This window comes from Lissotriton helveticus, chromosome 11, assembly GCF_964261635.1.
Source record: "Lissotriton helveticus chromosome 11, aLisHel1.1, whole genome shotgun sequence".
NCBI classification, from domain to species: Eukaryota; Metazoa; Chordata; class Amphibia; order Caudata; family Salamandridae; genus Lissotriton; species Lissotriton helveticus.
In genome coordinates, this window is record NC_136072.1 from 235705728 (window position 1) to 235726973 (window position 21246).

The following is a 21246-nucleotide window of genomic DNA, read 5'->3' on the forward strand; positions in this document are numbered from 1 at the left end:
ACTATGTATTTCTTAATTATTTTCATGTCTAGCAATTTGCCACCCAATGCCTTGATCCAGACATGTATGCTAGCTGACATCTTGTGGAGTTGGCTCTTCAGAAGAAGAATGTTCCCAGTGTGGATGTCATGTGCGCACTGGTGTCAGAACTAGATTCAGTGAGAACATGACCAAAACTACCCTAGCACAACTTGGTACTCAACCAATTGCAGTTTAGTCAGACCTGGAAAGAGAGTCATCTTTATAATCGCCAGAGAGCAAGTCGATTAAAGACTGACTTTCCTCTTAATATTTCTTTCCTCCCAAGGATTGCTACCTTTTCCCTGCAATTGTGGAATTGTTTACACTATTTGCGTAACATACACTATTAATTTCTGGTACCAAAATCAATTACATAGGTGAATTAACTGATCTTTTTTCAGTCCAGTGAAAAGGTTTAATCCATTTGTCCTACTGAGCCATAGGAATCAGAGGCTTCATGATCAGGATATGTTGTTCCACCTTAACTGGTTAGCAGTCCAAGTGTACTAATCCTTCATCAGATATTGGCATCCCTAAGGGCTTCCTTTTGCTTTGGGATGTAACAGCACCATCTTGTGGAGGAGGAACAGCATGTACTCCAAAACATTTTTGGGAAAGCTTGGGATTACTGTTGTAAATTGTTCTTCAGAATCTCCTAATGCGATTATAATGGTATGTTCCAATCACCCCTCCCCTCACGTGTAGTTATTATAACCCTTTAGAATGTTGGTGGGGCGCTCACGTTAGAACGTTGTGTGAGCCTGGCAGCGGTGAGACCAGACGTACAATAAACTGCTCTTCTTCAAGTTCCTGTGTAAGCAGTTCTATTTCAACAAATTGGCGACGGGGCTGCGTGGGGGGCAGCTTCTGGTCTTCCCCCGTTTCTAAAGCGCTGCCGATAGCCGAGACATCTTCATGAGAAGAGTGCCGTGAGTTGAACTCGACACATAAAGCGCGTGATTATAGCTCGCACCAGCCATAGAGTTCATTTAAGACGTCTCAGGAAATAAGCTTGGCTAAAATTTGATCAGCCCTGTTTAAAAATATAATTTTGAATGCGGGTATTACACCGTAGTGACTGACGCTGTGTTGAGAGCCGGAGAGACGAAATGATAATATGCGAAGTATTTATGAGGTGCGAGGTTGACAGTTATTGAATTCGGTGTAATTGAAGTTCCGAGGAACTGTTCCACCATTTGCGCATGGATATCTGCTCATGCGGCATCAAGAGAGATAAGTGAAAGCCTTGTAATAAGTCCTACAGCTTAAGTGATTTGGGCCAGGAGGCTTAGGATACTGAGATAAGTGTAGGCGCAGCAGTTCAGGCAAGGAATAGTCAGCTGCCGACTGTCAGGCGAGGTGGAACCATACGCTCATTTGTTTTCCTATCAGCTGCTTAGGCTGAGGAGCAGGATCGTGCGCTAGTGCATTGCGGCCACCAGAGGGCATTCACCCTGGGAAACCCACGGCGCTGAGCGAAGGAATTTTTCATGTAAACGGTGAAACGTATTCAGCTGAAGAAGGGTCACGTGTGCATATATTGTGGAGGAGCCTATCGGTGACGTACAATTGTACAACATCACGCTGATAGGCACAGCTGTTGGAAGTCTAGAGAGCCTGTCGGTGACGTATAAGTGTACAACGTCACGCTGATAGGCACAGCTGTTGAGTTAACAGAGAGCCTGTCGGTGACGTATATTTGTACAACATCACGCTGATAGGCACAGCTATTTGAAGTCCAGAGAGAAAACGGTATACTGTGACAGTGACCTGAAGTGTACTAATTGCGCTGACAGGCTCAGCATTTATGAGAGAAAAGTAAAGCCTGCCAGCAAGGAACTAATAGGAAAGGATTCTAGGAAACGAGGAGGGTGCATTATTTTATTCTGTACAAGTGCATATATATAATTGTGAAAAGAGAGAGAGATAGAAATCTATGTGAACAATTTAACACGTTATATCCTCCTTGAAGGGTATGTAACATATGGTCAAAAATTCATCTATCACATTGTGTACACATTTGGAAATCTATGCATGTGTTGAAATCGGTTTAGGCTTAGATAATCTACAGCTGTTCCTGAGTTAATCCCTAGCATAATATCCTATAGCTCGTACCAGGAGCTTATTCCTTAATTTTATCATGGCAACTGCAATGTCAATGTCCCAACCACCTCCATTTCTTAATGAGGATGGGGAACCCCTCACTCCTTGGAAGAATTGGGTGAGGATATTTGAGTCCTATTTAATAGCTATTGGTGGTAACAGGTTCTCATCTGTGCGAAAGCTACACATTTTGTTGCATAATTTAGGGAAGCATGCAAGAGAAATATATGACAATTTACCTGACATTGTAAGTGAAAGTGGGAGTATTGATGGTGATGTTCCACCAGATGTTTGTCAAATTGCCTTGATAAAGTTAGATGCTCAGTTTGGTAAGAAAATCAACGTGGTTCTGGAACGACACAAATTCTTCTCTAGGTCTCAGGGGAAGAATGAAAGAGTTGTGAATTATATTGCTGTGCTTAGAGGGCTATCTTCCACTTGTGATTGTGGGACTCTTACTGACTCTCTGATCAGAGACCAATTGGTTAGATGTACATCTGATAGAAAAATACAAGAAAAGTTACTAGCAGATGCTCCGGATTTGAAACAGGCTGTGGATATAGCTAAGAGCATTGAGCACACAGCTTTCTGTATGAGTGAGATGAAGGACTCCGTTGAGGTAAAACAAGTTTGTGATGAAGAGGTATTAAAAGTATCAACAAAGAATGATAAAAGCAAAAGTGTACCAATGGGAAGTTCCGTTCAAAGGGCTGAAACTCAAAAGTTAAAATGTTTCCGTTGTGGTAACCCTAACCACCTAGCAAATAATATTAAGTGCCCAGCAAGGAATGTCGTATGTAGGAGGTGTAACAAATGGGGGCATTTTACAAAAGTTTGTCATTATATGAAAAAAGATGTAACCCATGTTATTCTTGATGAAGAGGTACCTAGAGGTGACATTGTATTCCAGGTGAATGAACTTCCTGAGAGCTCTGATTGTAGTTACCCGGAATGCAAGATATTGCTTGACAACGTACCTTATGAAGTTTACGCTGACTCTTGTTCCCCATATACACTCATAAATGAAGCTACATTTAAAGCGAGATCTGTTAACAGAGAGTATGAGTTATTGCCTCCTGACATCAACCCGGGGGGATACAACCGTGATACCATACCCTTAGTAGGAATGGTCATTATGCAGATCAAATTCAAGGATAGAGTCACAGTGGGTAAGGTATACTTGACCAAGAAGGGATCATGCTTATTGGGGTGGAAACACCAGAAAGACCTTGGCATTAAATTAGATCCTAATGCTTCAGAGCTGGTGTACTTGGTGGAACAACCTAGCATAGGTACAGAAGTGTGTGAAGAGTTCCCCGAGGTATTTTCTAATGAGTTGAGACTGCTGAAGGGTTTCCTTCATAAGATAAAGTTGAAGAAACACTGCAAACCAACGGTGCATAAAGCCAGAGCGGTACCGTTAGTGGTGAGAGACTCTCTAAAAAATTAACTGGAGAAGTTGGAATTCATCGGGGTGATTGAAAAAATTGAGAGCTCGAAGTGGCTTGCCCCCATTGTGGTAGCATCGAAGGGAGGGGGAAAAGGGATTCGCTTGTGTGTGGATCTCAGGGACCTCAATGCCAACATCTGGGTGGAGAGGCATCCTCTCCCCAAGATAAATGAGATGCTCAGTGTTATAAAAGGAGCACAATACTTCAGTGTTTTAGACCTCTCGGCTGCGTACCACCAAGTTGCCCTTCATCCAGAGTCTAAAAGCCTGACTTCTTTTATAACACCCTTTGGGGCATACCAGTACAACCGGATGCAATTTGGGTTGGCGTCCGCAGCTGCCGTATTTCAACGCATTATGCAGCACATTTTAGAGGGCCTTGGAAAAGTCTTGTGTTTCCAGGACGATATTTTAATTTATGGTGATTCAGAGACTGAGCATAACAAGAATCTGAGAGAGGTACTAAGTAAATTAAGCAAGGCAGGCTTTACTACTCAAAAAGGCAAGTATAAAATTGGTGTCAGGTCTGTAACTTACTTAGGTCACACCATTTCAGTAGAGGGGATCAAGCCCAAAACTAGCCTGGTGGACCGGTGATGTTAGCTCCCGCTCCTTCTAATAAAGACGAGCTTAGATCTTTCCTGGGCTTAGTGGAGTACATGACCAAATTTGTTGAGAATTTTTCAAGTCACACATGCTATATGAGAGAACTTTTGAAGAAGGGTTGCTCCTTTGTTTGGAGTTCTGAGTGTCAACAGGAGTTCCAGTATGTCAAGTCAGCCATTGCCAAGGCACCCACTTTAGGCATGTTTGATCCTAATGCAAAAACTACCCTGACTACTGATGCCAGCGTTAAAGGCCTGGGGGCATCCCTCACCCAAATGGTAGATGGATGTGAGAGAATAATTGCTTTTGCTTCCAGGGCGCTGAAGGAACCTGAGTCCAATTACTCAACAATAGAGAGGGAAGCCTTAGCATGCTATTGGGCAATAAATCATTTAAAGTTTTTTTTGTGGGGAATACCTTTTACATTACGGACCGACCACAAGCCCCTAATCCCATTGTTTTCAACAAAGAACATTGAGAGGGCCACTCCACGTATTTCAAAGTGGGTTTTGGCATTGCAAGGGTACAATTTCAACATGTGTTATGTGGCGGGTGTAAAAAACACCATAGCAGACTGCATGTCAAGATTACCAATACATAGTGAGGACAGCCTATGCAGTCCACCAGAGGAGGTTATTCTTGCAGTTGAATACCCTGCCATCAATAAGGAGGAGTGGGAGAAAGAATCTCAAGTGTTGAGGGATTTGAGGAGGCTAATTGAGAGAGGTTGGCCTGAGTCTAGCAATGGGCTGTCGGAAACTCTCAAACCATACTGGGTAGTAAGAGATGAGTTATCCAACATGAGCGGCCAGGTGTGCAGAGGAAATAAAATTATTCCCCCTGGTAGCATGAAGGAACGCATTATTGCATTAGCACACGAAGGTCATCCAGGGAGAAGCATGACCAAGAGTAAGATCAGGCAGCACTATTGGTTCCCTAAGATGGATGGGTTGGTGGAGAACACCGTGAAAGACTGTGAGGCATGTGGAAGGTGTGACAAATCCAAGGTGATACATAAAGCACCTCTCATTCCGGTGGGGATGCCGACTAAACCCTGGGACAAGCTTGGGCTTGATATTATAGGCCCTTTGAACCTACTTAACATCAACCAGAGGCTTATGTTCGTAATCATTGATTATCACTCTCATTGGGTCAGTACTAAGTTTGTATCTTCAATAACAACCACGGTCCTAATTGAGTTTTTGAAGGAGGTATTCTCAAGAGAAGGAATACCGAGTACCCTAGTGACAGACAATGGGGGTCCAATTTACGTCTGATGTAATGAAAGAATTTCTATCTGAGTTGGCCATTTCACATGTAAGAACACCTTTCTACTGTCCCAAAGCTAATGGAATGGTAGAAAGAGCAAATAGAATGTTGAAGAACTCCATTCAAATGGCCGTTACCATGCATGAACCGGTAGAGGAAGCCATTAGAAAAACCCTATGGTCATATCTTTCTTCCCCTAATACTGTGACCGGAGTTTCTCCTTTCGTATCCCATAAAGGGAGAAATCCAGGATCTAAACTCAGCCCCAACTGGTTAAATGGAGGTATCCCAGTGTGGGTGGATAGAGATTCTGTAAGAGAGAAGGTGGACCAACATCAAACCGATTACAAGACCAAATACGACCAGAAGTGGGGAGCCTCCAAAAGAAAATTCCATGTTGGACAGTGGGTGGTAGTCAAAAGACCTGGTATAGGGTGCGCTAAAGTGTCCTCTTTCTCCAAACCATCGAGAATCCAGCGTGTAAACAGTAACTCTGTGGTTTTGAATGATGGCAGCACATGGAGTATGGACAATGTAAGTTGTTGCCCTAATGTATGTGTTCCAGTACCTGGCTGTGATGAGAACCAGGAAGTTGTGCTACCTGATGTTCAAGTTGCCAGAGAGACCAGAGTACGCCACCCACCACGTTGGCAGGAGGACTATGTGAAATAGCTGGAATGTATATTCATAGTTGCCTCTTTGTGAGGATATGTTTCTATATCTATTGTTGATTTCTCTACAGAGGGAGATGTGTTGTAAATTGTTCTGTTGGTGGGGCGCTCACGTTAGACCGTTGTGTGAGGCTGGCAGCGGTGAGACCAGACGTACAATAAACTGCTCTTCTTCAAGTTCCTGTGTAAGAAGTTTTATCTCAACAAATTACCTCCCAAACTTCCTTCTCCAGAGTGAGATGGCCACGAGTCGGTTACCACACAATTGTTCAAATTAACTAAATACTTTGTCCTTCTTTGTTCTATGCCTTTGTGTGAAAAGTAAGTATGGTTCAAGCATGCCTGATTTGCTCCTCAATGGTTGCTCCAAGCACCATCATGCTCTTGGAAATCTTACTGACCCTCGCAATCATTCAAATAGTTTATCAGTGGTATGTGCCTAAAAACTTGTAAGGTACTCCAACCGCATCCCAATTGACCTTCATTTATATCAGCGAGAATTTTATTCTACTCCCAAAAATCTCTCCAGGAAGACTAACATAAATAGGCAGTCATTCTCCCCAATGGAATTTCTTTTATTGTACGTTGTTGCGGGATCAGGGGACTCCAATACATACTTTTTTGTGTAATATTATGGCAATCCAGGGCACCAGTAATACTCACCCTCCCTTCTCAAAAGGTACTCCTACCACTGGCAATGGCACTGGGGTTACCTTTGGCTGTCTCACACACTTACTATTCACTTGGCAGGTAAAACATAAGATGGCAAAATAGCTCATTTTCAGGCAGTAGAAATGAAAGAAACTCCACTTCTATGACATTTTAACCCTCGGGTATCTAGATAAAAGAATGTTGTGAGCCAGCTGCAGGTTGACATTTTGGTGCACCTCATTAACTACTAAAGGTTCCTGGTTCTGAATATGAAGGCTCACTGTAGAGAATTAGATCGTCAAGCATGCTTCTCTCTTGTGTCAACTAGTGCAAGTAGTATATCAGCTCTCCCTCCTACATGGTGAAGCAGTAGAAGTCTAACATTCACAAAACAAGAACATGGTGCAAATTATTAAAATGTAAATTGATAATATATGATAACAGATTTCCCCATTTTATGTGTGCAAGAACTCAGCAGGATCAAATCCAGAATGTGTATACTTTGTATGAGATGCCATTATAAAAACAATTCTATACATAGGCCTTCATTCCAGGAGGCACAAAAAATGAGCTGTATTTCCCTGACCCCCACCCACGCCCACCACTCCCAATAGTTGCTGATACCAAGAGTACCGGTAACTCTGGGGATTTGGAAACTCAAGTCAATTATGAAAAATTAGGAATTACAGAGTGATTTGGTAATTCTGAGTCCAATTCCCCCAGTTGATTCTCATTTTTACCAGGCATTTACACAGATAGTTTAGCTCTTTCAGCCGAAGAAATCTGTCAGTGAAAGTCAACAAAACATATCATTCTGGTGGGGCTGGTACCTGCTGTCCCATCAGAGTTAAGAGGCCACTTGTAATGGGGTCCTTAGAAGAGTCATATACAAGAGTAGGCAATAGAGAAGATGGCTTTTAATTCCTTTGTTCAATGACAAGTGTTTTTAGAATTACAGTAAGCAACAGACACAAAATGCGATGTTTAGGACATAATTTAAAGGAGACTTGTATTAATTTTACCTTCACTTGATCCACCATTGAAAAGTAAGCCAATGTTACACAATCACTTTCTCCTTCTCCCGGACCAGACCTTTCTGGGATTTCCCATATGTACTTTTCAATTTCTCCTAAATCAATTGAACAATAATAGTGAATTCTCCTTATGTTGTGAGCTCTCAAGAGCAGTCTGTATGGCAACAAATAAATATGCGCCTCTGCAGGCTCCTAACAGTGTTAAAAAATCATTAACCACAGGTCAAATGCATATTTTATCTAATGCTTAGAATGATCACCAACTTATCTATATGTTGACATAGTTAGAGAGATTGCTTGGATATTTGAGAATTAATAATATTTATAAAGCTCAATACCGTTGTATATCAGACTGTCATATACAAAAATATCTTCTGACATAAATATTGCGCCTTAAATTCTTTTTACAAAAATATCATCTAATTGTGTGTAGATTCTCAATTATTATCTCCGGTGTTATATAAAATGTATACATCAATATGTTATTCTGGACAGGGGGGTAGGTTAGTCAGTAATGCTATGGGATGTGAGGCTGAGATTTCCCAGCAAGGTGTACCAAACTTAAAGGAATAGAGTGGATGGCGCTACCAGAAAGTGGTAATGGGCAGGACTAGGGGAGTTAAGTTTCACTTGTTTGGAAATATAAGGCCAGACACTGTAGGGATAGTCTGGATATTTTTTTTTGTGGGGGGAAGTTTTTATATAGTGCGAACTCGACCCGAAGTTATCAGAGCGATTTACGTGAGCATCAGTTGCATTACAGACGGACACATTCATTTCGTTAGGCTTGGTCGGGATTAACTGCTTTGCCCACAATCACAGATTGTTGAGCATCCATGCCAAGGACCGAACCTTGTTTCCCAGCTTCAAGGTCGACCACTCTAGCCGTTAGGCCACATCCTCTCCCGCTATGTTGTCCACTCTAGTCCAGTTCTCCTAATAGCTAAGTGGGGTAGTGAGGCCCAGAAGGGCAGGCTAGAATAAGCCCATACCTAACATCAGCTGACACGGTTTAGGATTGGCAGCAGGAGAAGGCTTTTTAGTTGCTCAGATGGCATCTGAACGAAGTCTTCAGACTCATCTCCAGAGCTCTCACTCATGTCCCATCATAAACACTCATCCCCAACCGAAACTCACCCCGTCACCTAGAAGTGACTGTTTACAAAAAAAGAATTTTATGCTGCATGAAGAAACAGCAGAAACAAATTTTTTAAGAAAAAACTAATACTCCAATGGAAAACATGATAAAGTTAAAATAGAATGCAAACAGGGCCTGTATCACTGTCATGGATCACCTCAATGTTTTCTACAGTTGTTGGGAATTTAAGCATTGGTTTTTCCTGTAAAGGAAATGCATTAGGACCTGACCTGGCAGGATCCAACCCACTTAAGGCCTGAAAGTGGCATACTGATGTGGAGTGAGTGATGGGTAGGGGACAGTTGAGCTCCATGCCCTCAGCCTTGCCTGCACATCACCCACATCTTTGCAGGTCAATCTGCAATCGAAGGCCCAGTCTTTCAGGTGGGAAAGCTTTTGAAATCTCAAGGCAGGAGACTGTCTCTGGCACAGCTCCAGATCCCCTTGGGCACTCAACCCCAAAACGACCTACGCTTTCATGTAGCATCTGCCTGTCCACGCTTTCTAACCTCATGCTTCAAAAATGAACACCAAAGCAGTGACCTTTGATGTAAAATGGGTAATAGAAAGAGATGCACATCTTGTAGTGAAATTGCATAATGTGAGACCAGAATATTTGGGCCCAATTTCAGCTTTCCTGCTTGAACAAATTGTGTAATCCTAGGCAAATATTTTATTTCACCAAACCTCATTTTTTACATTATCACAAAGCACCTTCAGGTTTATGAGTTCAGGAAATATACTGTACAAAAACCTCTTATGTTTAACAGACTTTAATGTTGCTCCATCTATAAAATTTTAGGCCACATATGGAGTACACATAACAACTAACGTGTTGGTATTGTTATTTAGTAGTGGCATTGCAGTCAGGGTTAGGGGGAGGCATGAATATTTCTAAGTTTATTTTTTTAAACTGTTACTTTTAATAAGTGCCTGTCAAGCAACATATTCTGAAGTACTAAAGAGAAACACACCCACATGTTCAATAAATACACTTTTTTTGAAGCAACTTTATCATATTTTTGCATGTTTGTTGCGTGATTTCCATGCCAAATATTTTCACGTGTCCGCTCATCCACTGGCTTTTAGAGGAAAGCCTGACCCTTAGTTCAGTTCTGGCTTGACTCTCCCCGTTCATTTGTCTGCTTGCCAACCTCTACTTAATGTTGCTGCAGACAGCCAATATGACAGATAATGCCAGGCAAGACCGACTAAGGAATTAATAGGGCGGTATCCCACCCCAGACACCTTATGCCCGCCTCCAAAAAGCTACGCCCCTAATTGTGGAACCTCGCCCTCAAGACACCTACCAAGGTGACACCTGTCAGAGCCTATGTAGACTAACTGGAAGACTCTTGCGATGAGACAGGTTGTCGGTTTATAGTATGAACAAAGCGTAAAGGTGGCTGGTTTCTTTGGAGTATGATTTCCTGCTAGCTCCAGTCACTGAATATTTAGCCATTGATAAAGGGAAATCTACAACTGGGCTGGAGGATTTTCAACTGGGCTACTCCACCAGTTTATGATTTGCATTTCTTTTTTCAGCTTCTATTTGATGACAATTTCAGTGTTTTTCAGTTTTTTCTGGTGTGTCAAAAATTATGAAAAATCTATGATTAACAGTGTTTACGCCTATTTACACTGTAAAAAAATTACAGGATTGTGTTTTTCGAAACGTACAGGGAATTTTGCTTTTATTACATAGAACATAAAGTAGCCAAGGACGTATTTGCAGATTACAGCGAACAATGAATAATAATATTTTATATAATAGGATGTTTTATTTTTAGTGTTACTAAAAGTACTTAGCTTTTTCTTGTTACTGAGTTTAAGACTGCTGTAAAAAATCAATGGCATTAGAGACGCCTTTTTATATTTGTGTGCAATATATACTGTATATACTGATTCAAGACTTCTGCATTAATCACAAACTCTTGACAATCAGTTTTGTATAAAATTCACTTTTCCATATGAACTATGGCCCTGTACAAGCCTTCCTGTTGCTTTACAGTAGCTGCAAACTCAAATGACTATATCTGATGCTGTACTGACAAATTCTCAATCTACCGTGTTCAGCAGCCCAGTATGTTTATGGCAGTCATTTTAAGTTCCACCTCATCCGCAGATGTTTTAGGTTATATTTATAGGAATAATTCCAATATTCTGGGTTGACCGCCAAAAATAGGAGTTCCTAAAACTGAAAATCTTCTACAAAACAAAACCCCTTGACTGTTCCTTTTATACAGGAGTGCATTGTACTAATTTTCTTTTTTAATTAACTTTTTAACAAAATCATCAGTTCGGGCATCTTCCCTGATGCGTGAAAACCGTTTCAATTATCCCTTTGTTGAAAAAAGGATTTCTTTCCTAGCCAAGGTTTTGGAAAAGGTCTTCAATTTTGAACTCTCTAAATTTGTTACCGCTGCAGACCTCTTGGATTCCTCACAATATGGTTTCTGAGAGGGTCACAGCACGGAGACTGCCTTGGTAAATGCAGCAGAGGAGCTCCGGGCAATACTGGACACTGGTGCCAAGGCGGCCTTGCTCCTTTTGGATCCATCGGCAGCTTTTGACACCGTGAAACATGACATCCTTATTAAAAGGCTCCATGAGGCAGGTATCAAGAATACTGCCCTTAGCCTGATCAAATCGTTTTTGAACAATAGGTTCCAATATGTTCAGATCAATGACTCTTGCTCAGAGCGGTTCAGGCTCCCTGTGGGGTGCCACAGGGCTCCTCGTTGAGCCCTACATTTTTTAACCTGTATGTGGCCCCCTTAGCTGACATCATCAGGCAGTTTGGCTTTTCACTGGTTTCCTACGTGGACGATACTCAAATAGTAGTGTCCGCTTTAAACAACTCGGAGGAAACCGCTGAACGTTTTAGCCAATGTATGTCCCACATAGACCAATGGATGACTGCTAATTGTCTTAAGCTCAACGGAAGCAAAACCGAGGTTCTCTTGTTAGGATCTAATACCTCTTTCTGGGCTAATAGCTGGTGGCCTACCGGGATGGGAACTCTTCCGGCCCCAGTCTGCAAGGTGAGGAACCTGGGCTTCATGTTTTATGGCAGACTTACCTTTCAGCATCAGATCGGCAAGGTTTCCTCTTTGGTCTTTTTTACACAAACATCAATCAGGAAAGTGCACACCTTCATCCCTCAGGAAGCTGTAAAAATACTAGTTACTGCTCTAGCCATGGCCAGACTCGACTATGGAAACGCCTTATATGTCGGCCTCCAAAAACAATACATACTCAAACTCCAGCGGGCACAGAATGCAGCCGCCAGACTGTTGTTGGATATACCTAAATTCCAGTCTATATCACAAGGCCTAAGAAATCTCCACTGACTCCTTGTAAATAAGAGGGCAGAATTTAAATCTCTCTGTATAGCGTACAAAGCTTTGCATTGAACTGGACCCGCGTTCCTGAAACAACATCTCATCTGGTATCTGCCAGCCAGAAACCTACTCTCAGCTCAGTGTAAACTCTTCCAGGCCCCTGTATACAAAAAAACTTGCTGGGGAGGAAGAAGCTTTGTTCTGGGCACAGTGAAACTTTGGAACTCGCCTCCAATAGAGATCAAAAACAGCCCAACATTACTCTCTTTTAGAAAATCGCTAAAAAACCTGGCTATTTTCTAACTAATTTCACCTTCATCCTATGATCCGGCAGACTCCTCTGCTCAGCGCCTAGACGCCTCCGGGCATTCGTGCACTATATACATGTTACAATCCAATCAAAACAAATCAAAATTAATCAATACTGACCATATAAATATCATGATATGAAAATATTGAGTTAAGTGCATATGGAAGAAGTATAGATTTACTATTCTTAACTCCACATCTCCACACCTTGAAGATATATATCGTCAGGGTACATATATGTGGGATAGGTATTGAAACTCTACACTTAATTAGCTTTCGATACCTCAGTTTTGATATTTTGTCCTCGATATTTCCATACCACGATATTTCTGTCTTCGATATTCAGTGGGCACAGCCTGCAATCCAATTGCTGGTATTGAGACAGAATTAAGAAGCCTTGAGTCAAACTGACATTGTCTCCTTGAGACTTGCTAGCTTCCTCCATTAAGTCTACCCTTAGCTTCTGTCATCCTATCCACTTTCTTTTTTTGGCTTCTGAAAGTCTTTTCCTCAGGGTTCAACATGGGTACCAGCAACAGCTGGCATTAGAGCGCTTTAGGCCAGACTGACCCTACCTGTGCTGCTTTCTAGGTGTTATGTAGTTACCATACAAGCCTTATAAAGGTCTTTATTCATTAGGGCTGCCCCCCACTCTTTGTGGTACCATCCTCTACTTTTAATACCTCTCTGGAATGGGGTGGTGGCTCTCATTGAGATTATTAAAGTTCTTTCATACCTCGGCTAGAATGAAGTGTGTTTAGCAGGTCTCCTGTGGGATACAGGGAGGTAGGTCATGTGTGCTAATATCCCCTGAGAGGATGAATAAGGAATGCCTTCAATCCTTTGATCCCTAAAAGAAAGTTGCCTTTGCAGTTTTAAGACATGCTCAGCTGGAGCATGATTTATTCTCAATTCTTTTTTCCAGTTACGTTGCCTTTGATTCCTAGGGCGATAACCTGCAGTTTATACCACAGGGTTCCTTATCTCGGCAAGACAGCTCTTTGGTTTAAATATTCCTTGCTGAAATCAGCAGTGCCAATCACAATTCCGAATCTAAGTAAGATCAACTGAGTCCTACATTCTTCCAAGTTCTAATAACTTAGGGACCATAGGGCACCATTAAAATGAGTAGTTTTGACTCTTAGGGCCCTGATTCACTTAGTTAAACTTACACTGTTGTGTAAGTGTCCATTTGTTTTGCAAACTCACACACTCCGAATTAATAGAATGTTTATGACTGAGGAGGCTCTGCAGTTTGGGCAGAAAACTCCACACATAAAAAGATACAACGGGCCTCATTTATAAGGCCTTGCTTTAGTTTTGCGCTACCGATGCATCACTTTTTGTGATGTATCGGCAGCGTAAAACATGCCTCTTGTTGCGCATTATTTACAAAGTGACGCATCTAAACAGATGTGTCACTTTGTAAACCCCTACGCTACATTATACCTGCGTCAGGTATAATGTATGCAGGGGGGCGTTCCCCCGCAAAAAGACTTGTAGAAGTGACGCAGTGAAATCCATGCGATTTCATTGCGTCACTTCTAGGAGGCAGGCGTAAGACTGCCGCAGGCCCTTTCAAGCCCCATGTGAAAGGATGCATTGCTGGAGTTGCGTCACTTTTGTGACACACTCCAGCAATGAGTCACATTTGCGCCATACAGATACGCCAGAAATACTGTAGTATATGTAACTCCTTGCGACATGATACGTCATACAGTAAATATGACACATTAGGTATGTCGCAAGGAGTGCGCACTGAGTAGTGACGCATTGCTGCTTTCACACAGCGATGCGTCATTTCTCATAAATGAGGCCCAACATGCCTATCCTTTTCCACTGTAATATTCCTTGGCAAAGGTTCTTTTGAGAGTGGTTGTATAGTGTTCTGTCCTTCGAGAGGAGACTTCTTCGCTGCTGGTCGTTCCTGACTTGACCTCTCTTCCTGCTTTGCTGTGCCTCGGTCTCCCTCCCGCCGCCGCTGTAGTTACCTTAGCGGCCGCCGAGCGGAGGGAGACTACAACTCCCAGCCTGCCCAGCGACCCGGACCCACTCCAGCGGGGTCACCGCGCCCTGAGGCGCTAGAAAAACGCTGCTCCCTCGGCGGAGCGGGTGTTCTGTCCTTCGAGAGGAGACTTCTTCGCTGCTGGTCGTTCCTGACTTGACCTCTCTTCCTGCTTTGCTGTGCCCCGGTCTCCCTCCCGCCGCCGCTGTAGTTACCTTAGCGGCCGCCGAGCGGAGGGAGACTACAACTCCCAGCCTGCCCAGCGACCCGGACCCACTCCAGCGGGGTCACCGCGCCCTGAGGCGCTAGAAAAACGCTGCTCCCTCGGCGGAGCGGGTGTTCTGTCCTTCGAGAGGAGACTTCTTCGCTGCTGGTCGTTCCTGACTTGACCTCTCTTCCTGCTTTGCTGTGCCTCGGTCTCCCTCCCGCCGCCGCTGTAGTTACCTTAGCGGCCGCCGAGCGGAGGGAGACTACAACTCCCAGCCTGCCCAGCGACCTGGACCCACTCCAGCGGGGTCACCGCGCCCTGAGGCGCTAGAAAAACGCTGCTCCCTCCGCGTCGCGGGACGCGAGCGGGACGCCCGGACGAAGCCCGGACAAAGGGCGGGCCGTCTGAGGCCGTCCGAGGCTGGACAAGGTTGGGTTGGGCCCGTTACTCTGCTCGAAAACCTGATCTAAGGAGGTGAGCCTGTGTTATAGCTGGGGGTTATTTATTGAATTGAATTGTTGACTTTTGGAGCACCTGCTTTACCCCGTGCTTCTGAAAAGCATTGTTTTGTTTGTGAAATATGCCCGGCAAAAAGTTATCCCCTGCAAAAAACACTATGGACAACTATATCTTTCAGGTAGTTGCAAAAATTAATAGTGATAGGAGATCTTCACTTGGCCTGAGTTCACCGTCTGCCCTGAGTTCACCAACTTCGCCGGCTTCAGTTTTTGCCGAGTCCTCAGAGCAACCTAGCTCCTGCTGTCCACCTATAAGTGAATCTGACCAAGCTGATACCGCTGTAATGAACCGGTCGGTTCTGATTGAGCTAGACAGCGAGAGTGAGACGGAGACTGATCAACAACTACCCGAGGATAAAGCCCCCACTCCGGTGCCTGCTCCACGATCCACCAGTGGGGCTAAAAAGCCACAGCCACAGCCAAAACGATTTGGGCTCAGATCAAGCCGCAAAAAGATTGCATCGCCCCCTAGCAAATCTGCAAGGGAAGAAGATGACACTCTGGATGACGTTTCTATGTCTCTTACTAGTGGTCAATTTAAGAACTTACTGAGTATGATAGACACTAAGATAAAGGACATTGTTAATCCGCTGTTAGGCAGAATTGATAAACTCACTAAAGAAGTGAATCGCCTTGGGGGTTTACTGAATCAAACCTTATCTGAAGTAGGCAAACTACCAGATGCTGTTTCTAGTAGGGTTGAGTCCAGTAAGGCCTCTTCTTCTTTGGTGGGTGGTGGGGCTTCCTCACTACCAGATCCTTCGGTGGCTCCCTTGATATCCATATTAGATAGTGCAGAGAATAAAGATGTTCCTCCAGATGCATCCTCCGCCCCAGAATCTGTAAATGGCTTGGTAGAGCTGATAGTTGAGGCCTCTCCTTTGGTCTTGGTTTTAGCCAATGTTCCTCTCTTGCAGTCTGGTCAGGAAGAATCGACCTCATCCCTATTGTCTAAAGCACTTTATTGGTTAACAAATAATATGGTAATAACTCCTAGGGGTAAGCACCAATTGGCTGACGAAATAGTAAAGGCTAGAAGGGTGAGGTGGATAGGCAATAGCACAAAGAAGTTTCTGGGTGACTGTGTCATCCTACATTTTTCTGACCCAGAGGTTTTGGCCAATATTCTAACTAACCTTCTACCTCCGCAGCGGAGATCGACTGAAATCATTCCACTCACTTTAGACTTTTTCTATCAGTGTAGTGGGAGGGTCTCTAATAAAACAATGCTAAAAACTAAGTGGAACGTTGTCCCAACAAAAGGGCGGAGGGAAGTGAAGCAGCCAGAGTGGGGTCTAAATCTAGAGAATAGATTTTCAGCCTTTTCCAATCTTGATGACTGTGATTGACTCTCTATAAATCTAAGCCCAGTACCACTAGCTAATGGGGATAAAAATTTGGATAGCTTACCTACCCAGAATGTTAATTGCCTTACCAATGATTTGTTGAATAACTCGGTTGTCCAAGCAGATGGTGAGGCTTGTGTACTAAACTCTTTTCCTGGATTACACCAGGGTCGTTTGTCAGGGGTTGCTAACCTACTCTCCTGGAATATAGCTGGTCTGACATCCAAGCTCGATTGTGGGGACTGGCTTGGTTTTGTTACCCAATTTGATATTTGTATATTCCAGGAGACTTGGGCATGCGATCCTGTCTTTGTATTAAGCTATTTGAATTTTTATGTGTCAGCCGTCAAGGGTCCGAAAGGTAGACCTATGGGGGGGCTTACTATCTGGATTCGACAGGCACTAAATCTCTCAGTTAAAAACATAGCGAGAAATCAGCAGGCTATTGATATTATCAACAGTGAAACTAATCAAGCCATTCTAGCTATGGAACTGGCTAACGCCTCTCCTAAGGATCTGGGGGAAGTGGTCAAAATACATGATACCCTCTTTGGTAAGATCAAGGTGCACTTTTTAAGACCTGATAAGCATAAGGGGGTTATTACCAGAAAAGATGCTAGATGGTATAACTCTAATTGTAGGAAGGCAAGACTCGACCTTGGCAGGGCAATCAAGAAGCGAGACTGTGTGTCTGTTCCTCTAGCTAGGAAAGAATATAAAGTATGCATTGCTAAAGCTAAGAAGGATTGGGACGAGCAACACTGGTGCAAACTGAAAATGGCCAGTGACAGGAAGGGTTCCAGAGTATTCTGGAATATTGTAAAATGGGGTTCTGAGAGAGCTGAAGAGTCACCAAGTAATAACGTCTCACAGGAGGCATGGGTTAAATTCTTTAGTTCGCAATACACTCTTAATACCCGGGTCTCAGTTGAGGACAGTACGGTTATGAAGTTTTTTGAAGATGACAATTTTAATTATAAAGAGATTATGTCTGCAATTTGTGCAGTAAAATGCGGGCGAGCTCCAGGTCAAGATGGAGTGCCCGCCGATATATTCTTAAACGATAGTGAACGCTGGTGCAAATATATACATTTGCTTATTAATTCAATTGCTCAAGGAGCAGATGTCCCTGATTCATGGAGGGGAGCAGTTATTATCCCCGTGTACAAGAAGGGGGACCGAGCTCAGCCCTGTAACTATAGGCCTATCAGCCTCATTGACACTGTGCAAAAAATCGTGGGTCGCGTGGTGGTCAATAGGCTTCTCGACTGGGCTGAGGATTTTAATATCCTATCTCCATTCCAAGCAGGTTTTAGAAGGGCAACAAGCACGATCGATCAAGTGTTCTGCTTCCAATTATTACAGTGGAAAACCGTGGTTCTGGGGGGGTGTAGCCTGTACGCGGCATTTGTCGACTTGCGGGCTGCATTCGACCTGGTCCCGCGTGCAAAACTGTGGCAGGTCTTGCATAGCTTGGGGGTTTCCGATGAGTTACTAACCCTGATACTGCGCCTCCACGAGTCTAACTATGCAAAAATTCAGTGGGGCGGCCACGGGATGGTCACTCCTGATTTCCGTGTTGAAAAAGGGGTCAGACAAGGGTGCTCAATGGCTCCTACTCTATTTACATTGTTCATAAACGGGGTAGTTTCTCGATTGGTAACTGCGAATGTTGATGCTCCTTCTCTTGCAGGACTAAAAATCCCCATATTAATGTTTGCGGATTACACGCTAATTTTATCAAAAACCCCTAGTGGACTACAGCGTGCTCTGACAATTTTTGAGAACTTTTGTGGGGAACATGGACTGGAGGTGAATACTACGAAAACTAAACTAATGAGCTTCAAGCCGCAGCGTAGCTTTAAGTCCAAAATTATGATGAGTGGTGGGCCTTTAGAGTTAGTTAAATCATTCACATACCTAGGTATCCAAATAGCTGATGACCACAGGTGGAGCCAGCATATAAATATTGCTATTCTGCGACACAAACAAATAGCTGGCACAATTAATTCTGAACACAGGAAGTCGCTAACCAAACCTGTTAAACCAGCCCTATTGGTATATGAAGCAAAGGCTATTGGGTCTGCACTTTACGGCGCTGAAATGTGGGGCTTTGAAAATCTTACATCTCTGCAAGCCTCTGAAAATAAATTTTTAAGAACTCTTACCGGTACACCTAAAAGTACTCCGTTGTTGCCTCTCCGATACGATCTAGGAAGGAAACAAATCAAGGACTTGGCCAGATTACGCCCGATCTTGTATTGGCGCAGACTCTGGACCACTCCTGAGCTCTCACATTATGCCGCGGGTTTTGTGGATGTGATCAAGGCTGATGGCTTTCACAAGATAAGCTGGCTTAAATTATTGAAAACTATATTGTTTGAGCTAGGGTTGAGTTCTTTATGGCAGGACCCTGCTGGGACATCTTTCCCTTCTAAGCGTGTCTTAAAAGATATTTTTTGGGAATGGATTGCTACTAAAACTTTAAATGCTTCAAGCTCTGGGTCCATGTCTTCGCATTTTCTTGAGGCTAAAATGTATCCAGTCTTGGAACCATATTGGGATATCATCTCCAAACCAGGTGATAGGAAGCTCTTATTCCAACTGAGAGCTGGTGCACTTCCTATAAAAATATTGACAGCTAAATGGGGTTCAGGTGGAAACAACACCTGCCCAGCTTGTGGGTTGGGGGATGAGTCTCTGGGTCACTTTCTGTTTTCATGCAGATCATATGCTATTCCAAGACGAGTATGGTTAGCTCCTATGTGCAGGAACCTTGGGACATCAAGTAGTTCTGTAGCTATGCGAATTATTTGTACGACTCAAGTTTCTTGGATCCTGATAGCTACAGCAAAATATCTGGGTTGGGCATGGATGCTCAGGCAGAGACTGCTAGTTAAATAACTATTCTCTGCCTGACAATTTAGACAGAGACTGCTAGTTAAATAACTATTCTTTGTGTGACAAATTGGTCCTCATGAATTTGACATTACTGCTTTTTATTTATCAACGACCTTGTATCAAGATAGAGACTGCTAGTTAACTAACTATTCTCTGTCTGGATTAATTGATTTTTTGCATTTGTATAATTGCTTTTAGACTCCGGCGTTTCACATCTTGAAAATTATTTTTATCAAATGTTTTAATCCTTTTTAACCGAATGGATTTTTATATGTAACCTATAGTGTTGCGTCAATGTGCTGGATTGTAAATTTAATTTGTTTTTAAAATTCTTGTGTATATTATGCTTTTATGAGTAATAACTCGAATAAAGCACTTTTTGACTTGACTTGACTTGTATATTGTTTGCCAATTGTAATGTTGTGTATTGTATATCTGTAAGTTTATAACATGTATGCATGATGCTTTTCTCTTTGAGTGCACTTCAGCAGGACTTCATTGGTTATGGTGTCAAGTCAATGGTAAAGGCTATAAATCTTGTGCCAGATTCAGTAGGTCTGATCTGTTTATCATGAAAGGTTATGAATAAGGCAGTACAGTACGCATGATGTATTTATTATGATATGCATTTGTTAAAGTCAATAAGCCTTTGAAGGTCGATTGTTATTGTACTGTGTTAAAGCCAGAAGAAATGTATTTATTTACATGCAATCTCAAAGATTATCTTTGTAGGCAAGGAGTTTGGTGCTGATGAGCCCATTTACCAAAGACAAACCACCTTAACAAACCCTATGGGTAGAAGGGTTGAACTGTGATATTTTTTGCTAGAAGCTCTCTGGTAGGCCGAACAGGCTTAGTTATCTGAGAGGATCTTGTAATAAAAATAATTAAAATACATTTATATCTAGATATCTATACACATTTAGAGGCGCTTTTGGTCAGCAATCCTCTGCCATTGGTCTGTATGAGTGTCATATAAATGCTATTCATTTAAGCCCTTTATTTTTCTGAGGATATTCTGTTAGAACAACTAGGGTGCACACAAATCGTCGACATTTTATAGTTGGTTCCTTAGACCCCAGCTCACTGCTTACCATTGAGAAGGCTCCCACACAGGTTCCTTCAGATCCAGTGCCAAATGCCCACATCGAACTGTTCCATTCAAATTCTCACAAACTTCATGCAATCTCTAGCCATAGGAGAAAAGATTCATATGTGCAAGCAGGAATTAGAACCAGGTGTAACTGGTCCTCTGGACTTCTTCCTCGTAGGCAGTAGCATCCTCTGGCTTTAGGTCTTCTGTACTTTCCAGGCACTCTTCAACCGACAGGAAAACACAGGCAATCAGGGAAAAAAAGAATGACTCCCAAACACTTAGAGAAATTTCTCAGGGTGTGAAGGCCATTTTTTTCTTTTTCATAAACAAACTCCCAATTTTGGAGTTTGTTTATGAATTTTTTTTTTTTTTTAATGGTTTGGTGGATGGTGGTCAGAATAGATAACAGCCATATACCAGAATGTATGTACCTTGAAGCGAACCGCCATGATGGCAGTTCTTTTTAAACATACAGAAATGACCGCATGACCAATGGTCATCTCTAAATTTGGTGGACATCAGTCCGCCAAGGTGGCGGACGTAATATCTTCCATCACCCTGATGGATGGAATACCG

General features: G+C 42.9%; 1 protein-coding gene across 2 annotated transcripts in view; it reads right to left on the reverse strand.

Annotated features, from left to right (window-relative positions):
• Positions 1-21246, reverse strand: part of LOC144792820 (ceruloplasmin-like) — a 477616-nt gene that overhangs the window by 133545 nt on the left and 322825 nt on the right. For both annotated transcript variants that reach the window (XM_078668018.1, XM_078668019.1), the window contains exon 15: positions 7794-7900. In XM_078668018.1, coding sequence (XP_078524144.1) covers positions 7794-7900 — 107 coding nt within the window. The remainder of the gene's footprint in view (positions 1-7793; positions 7901-21246) is intronic.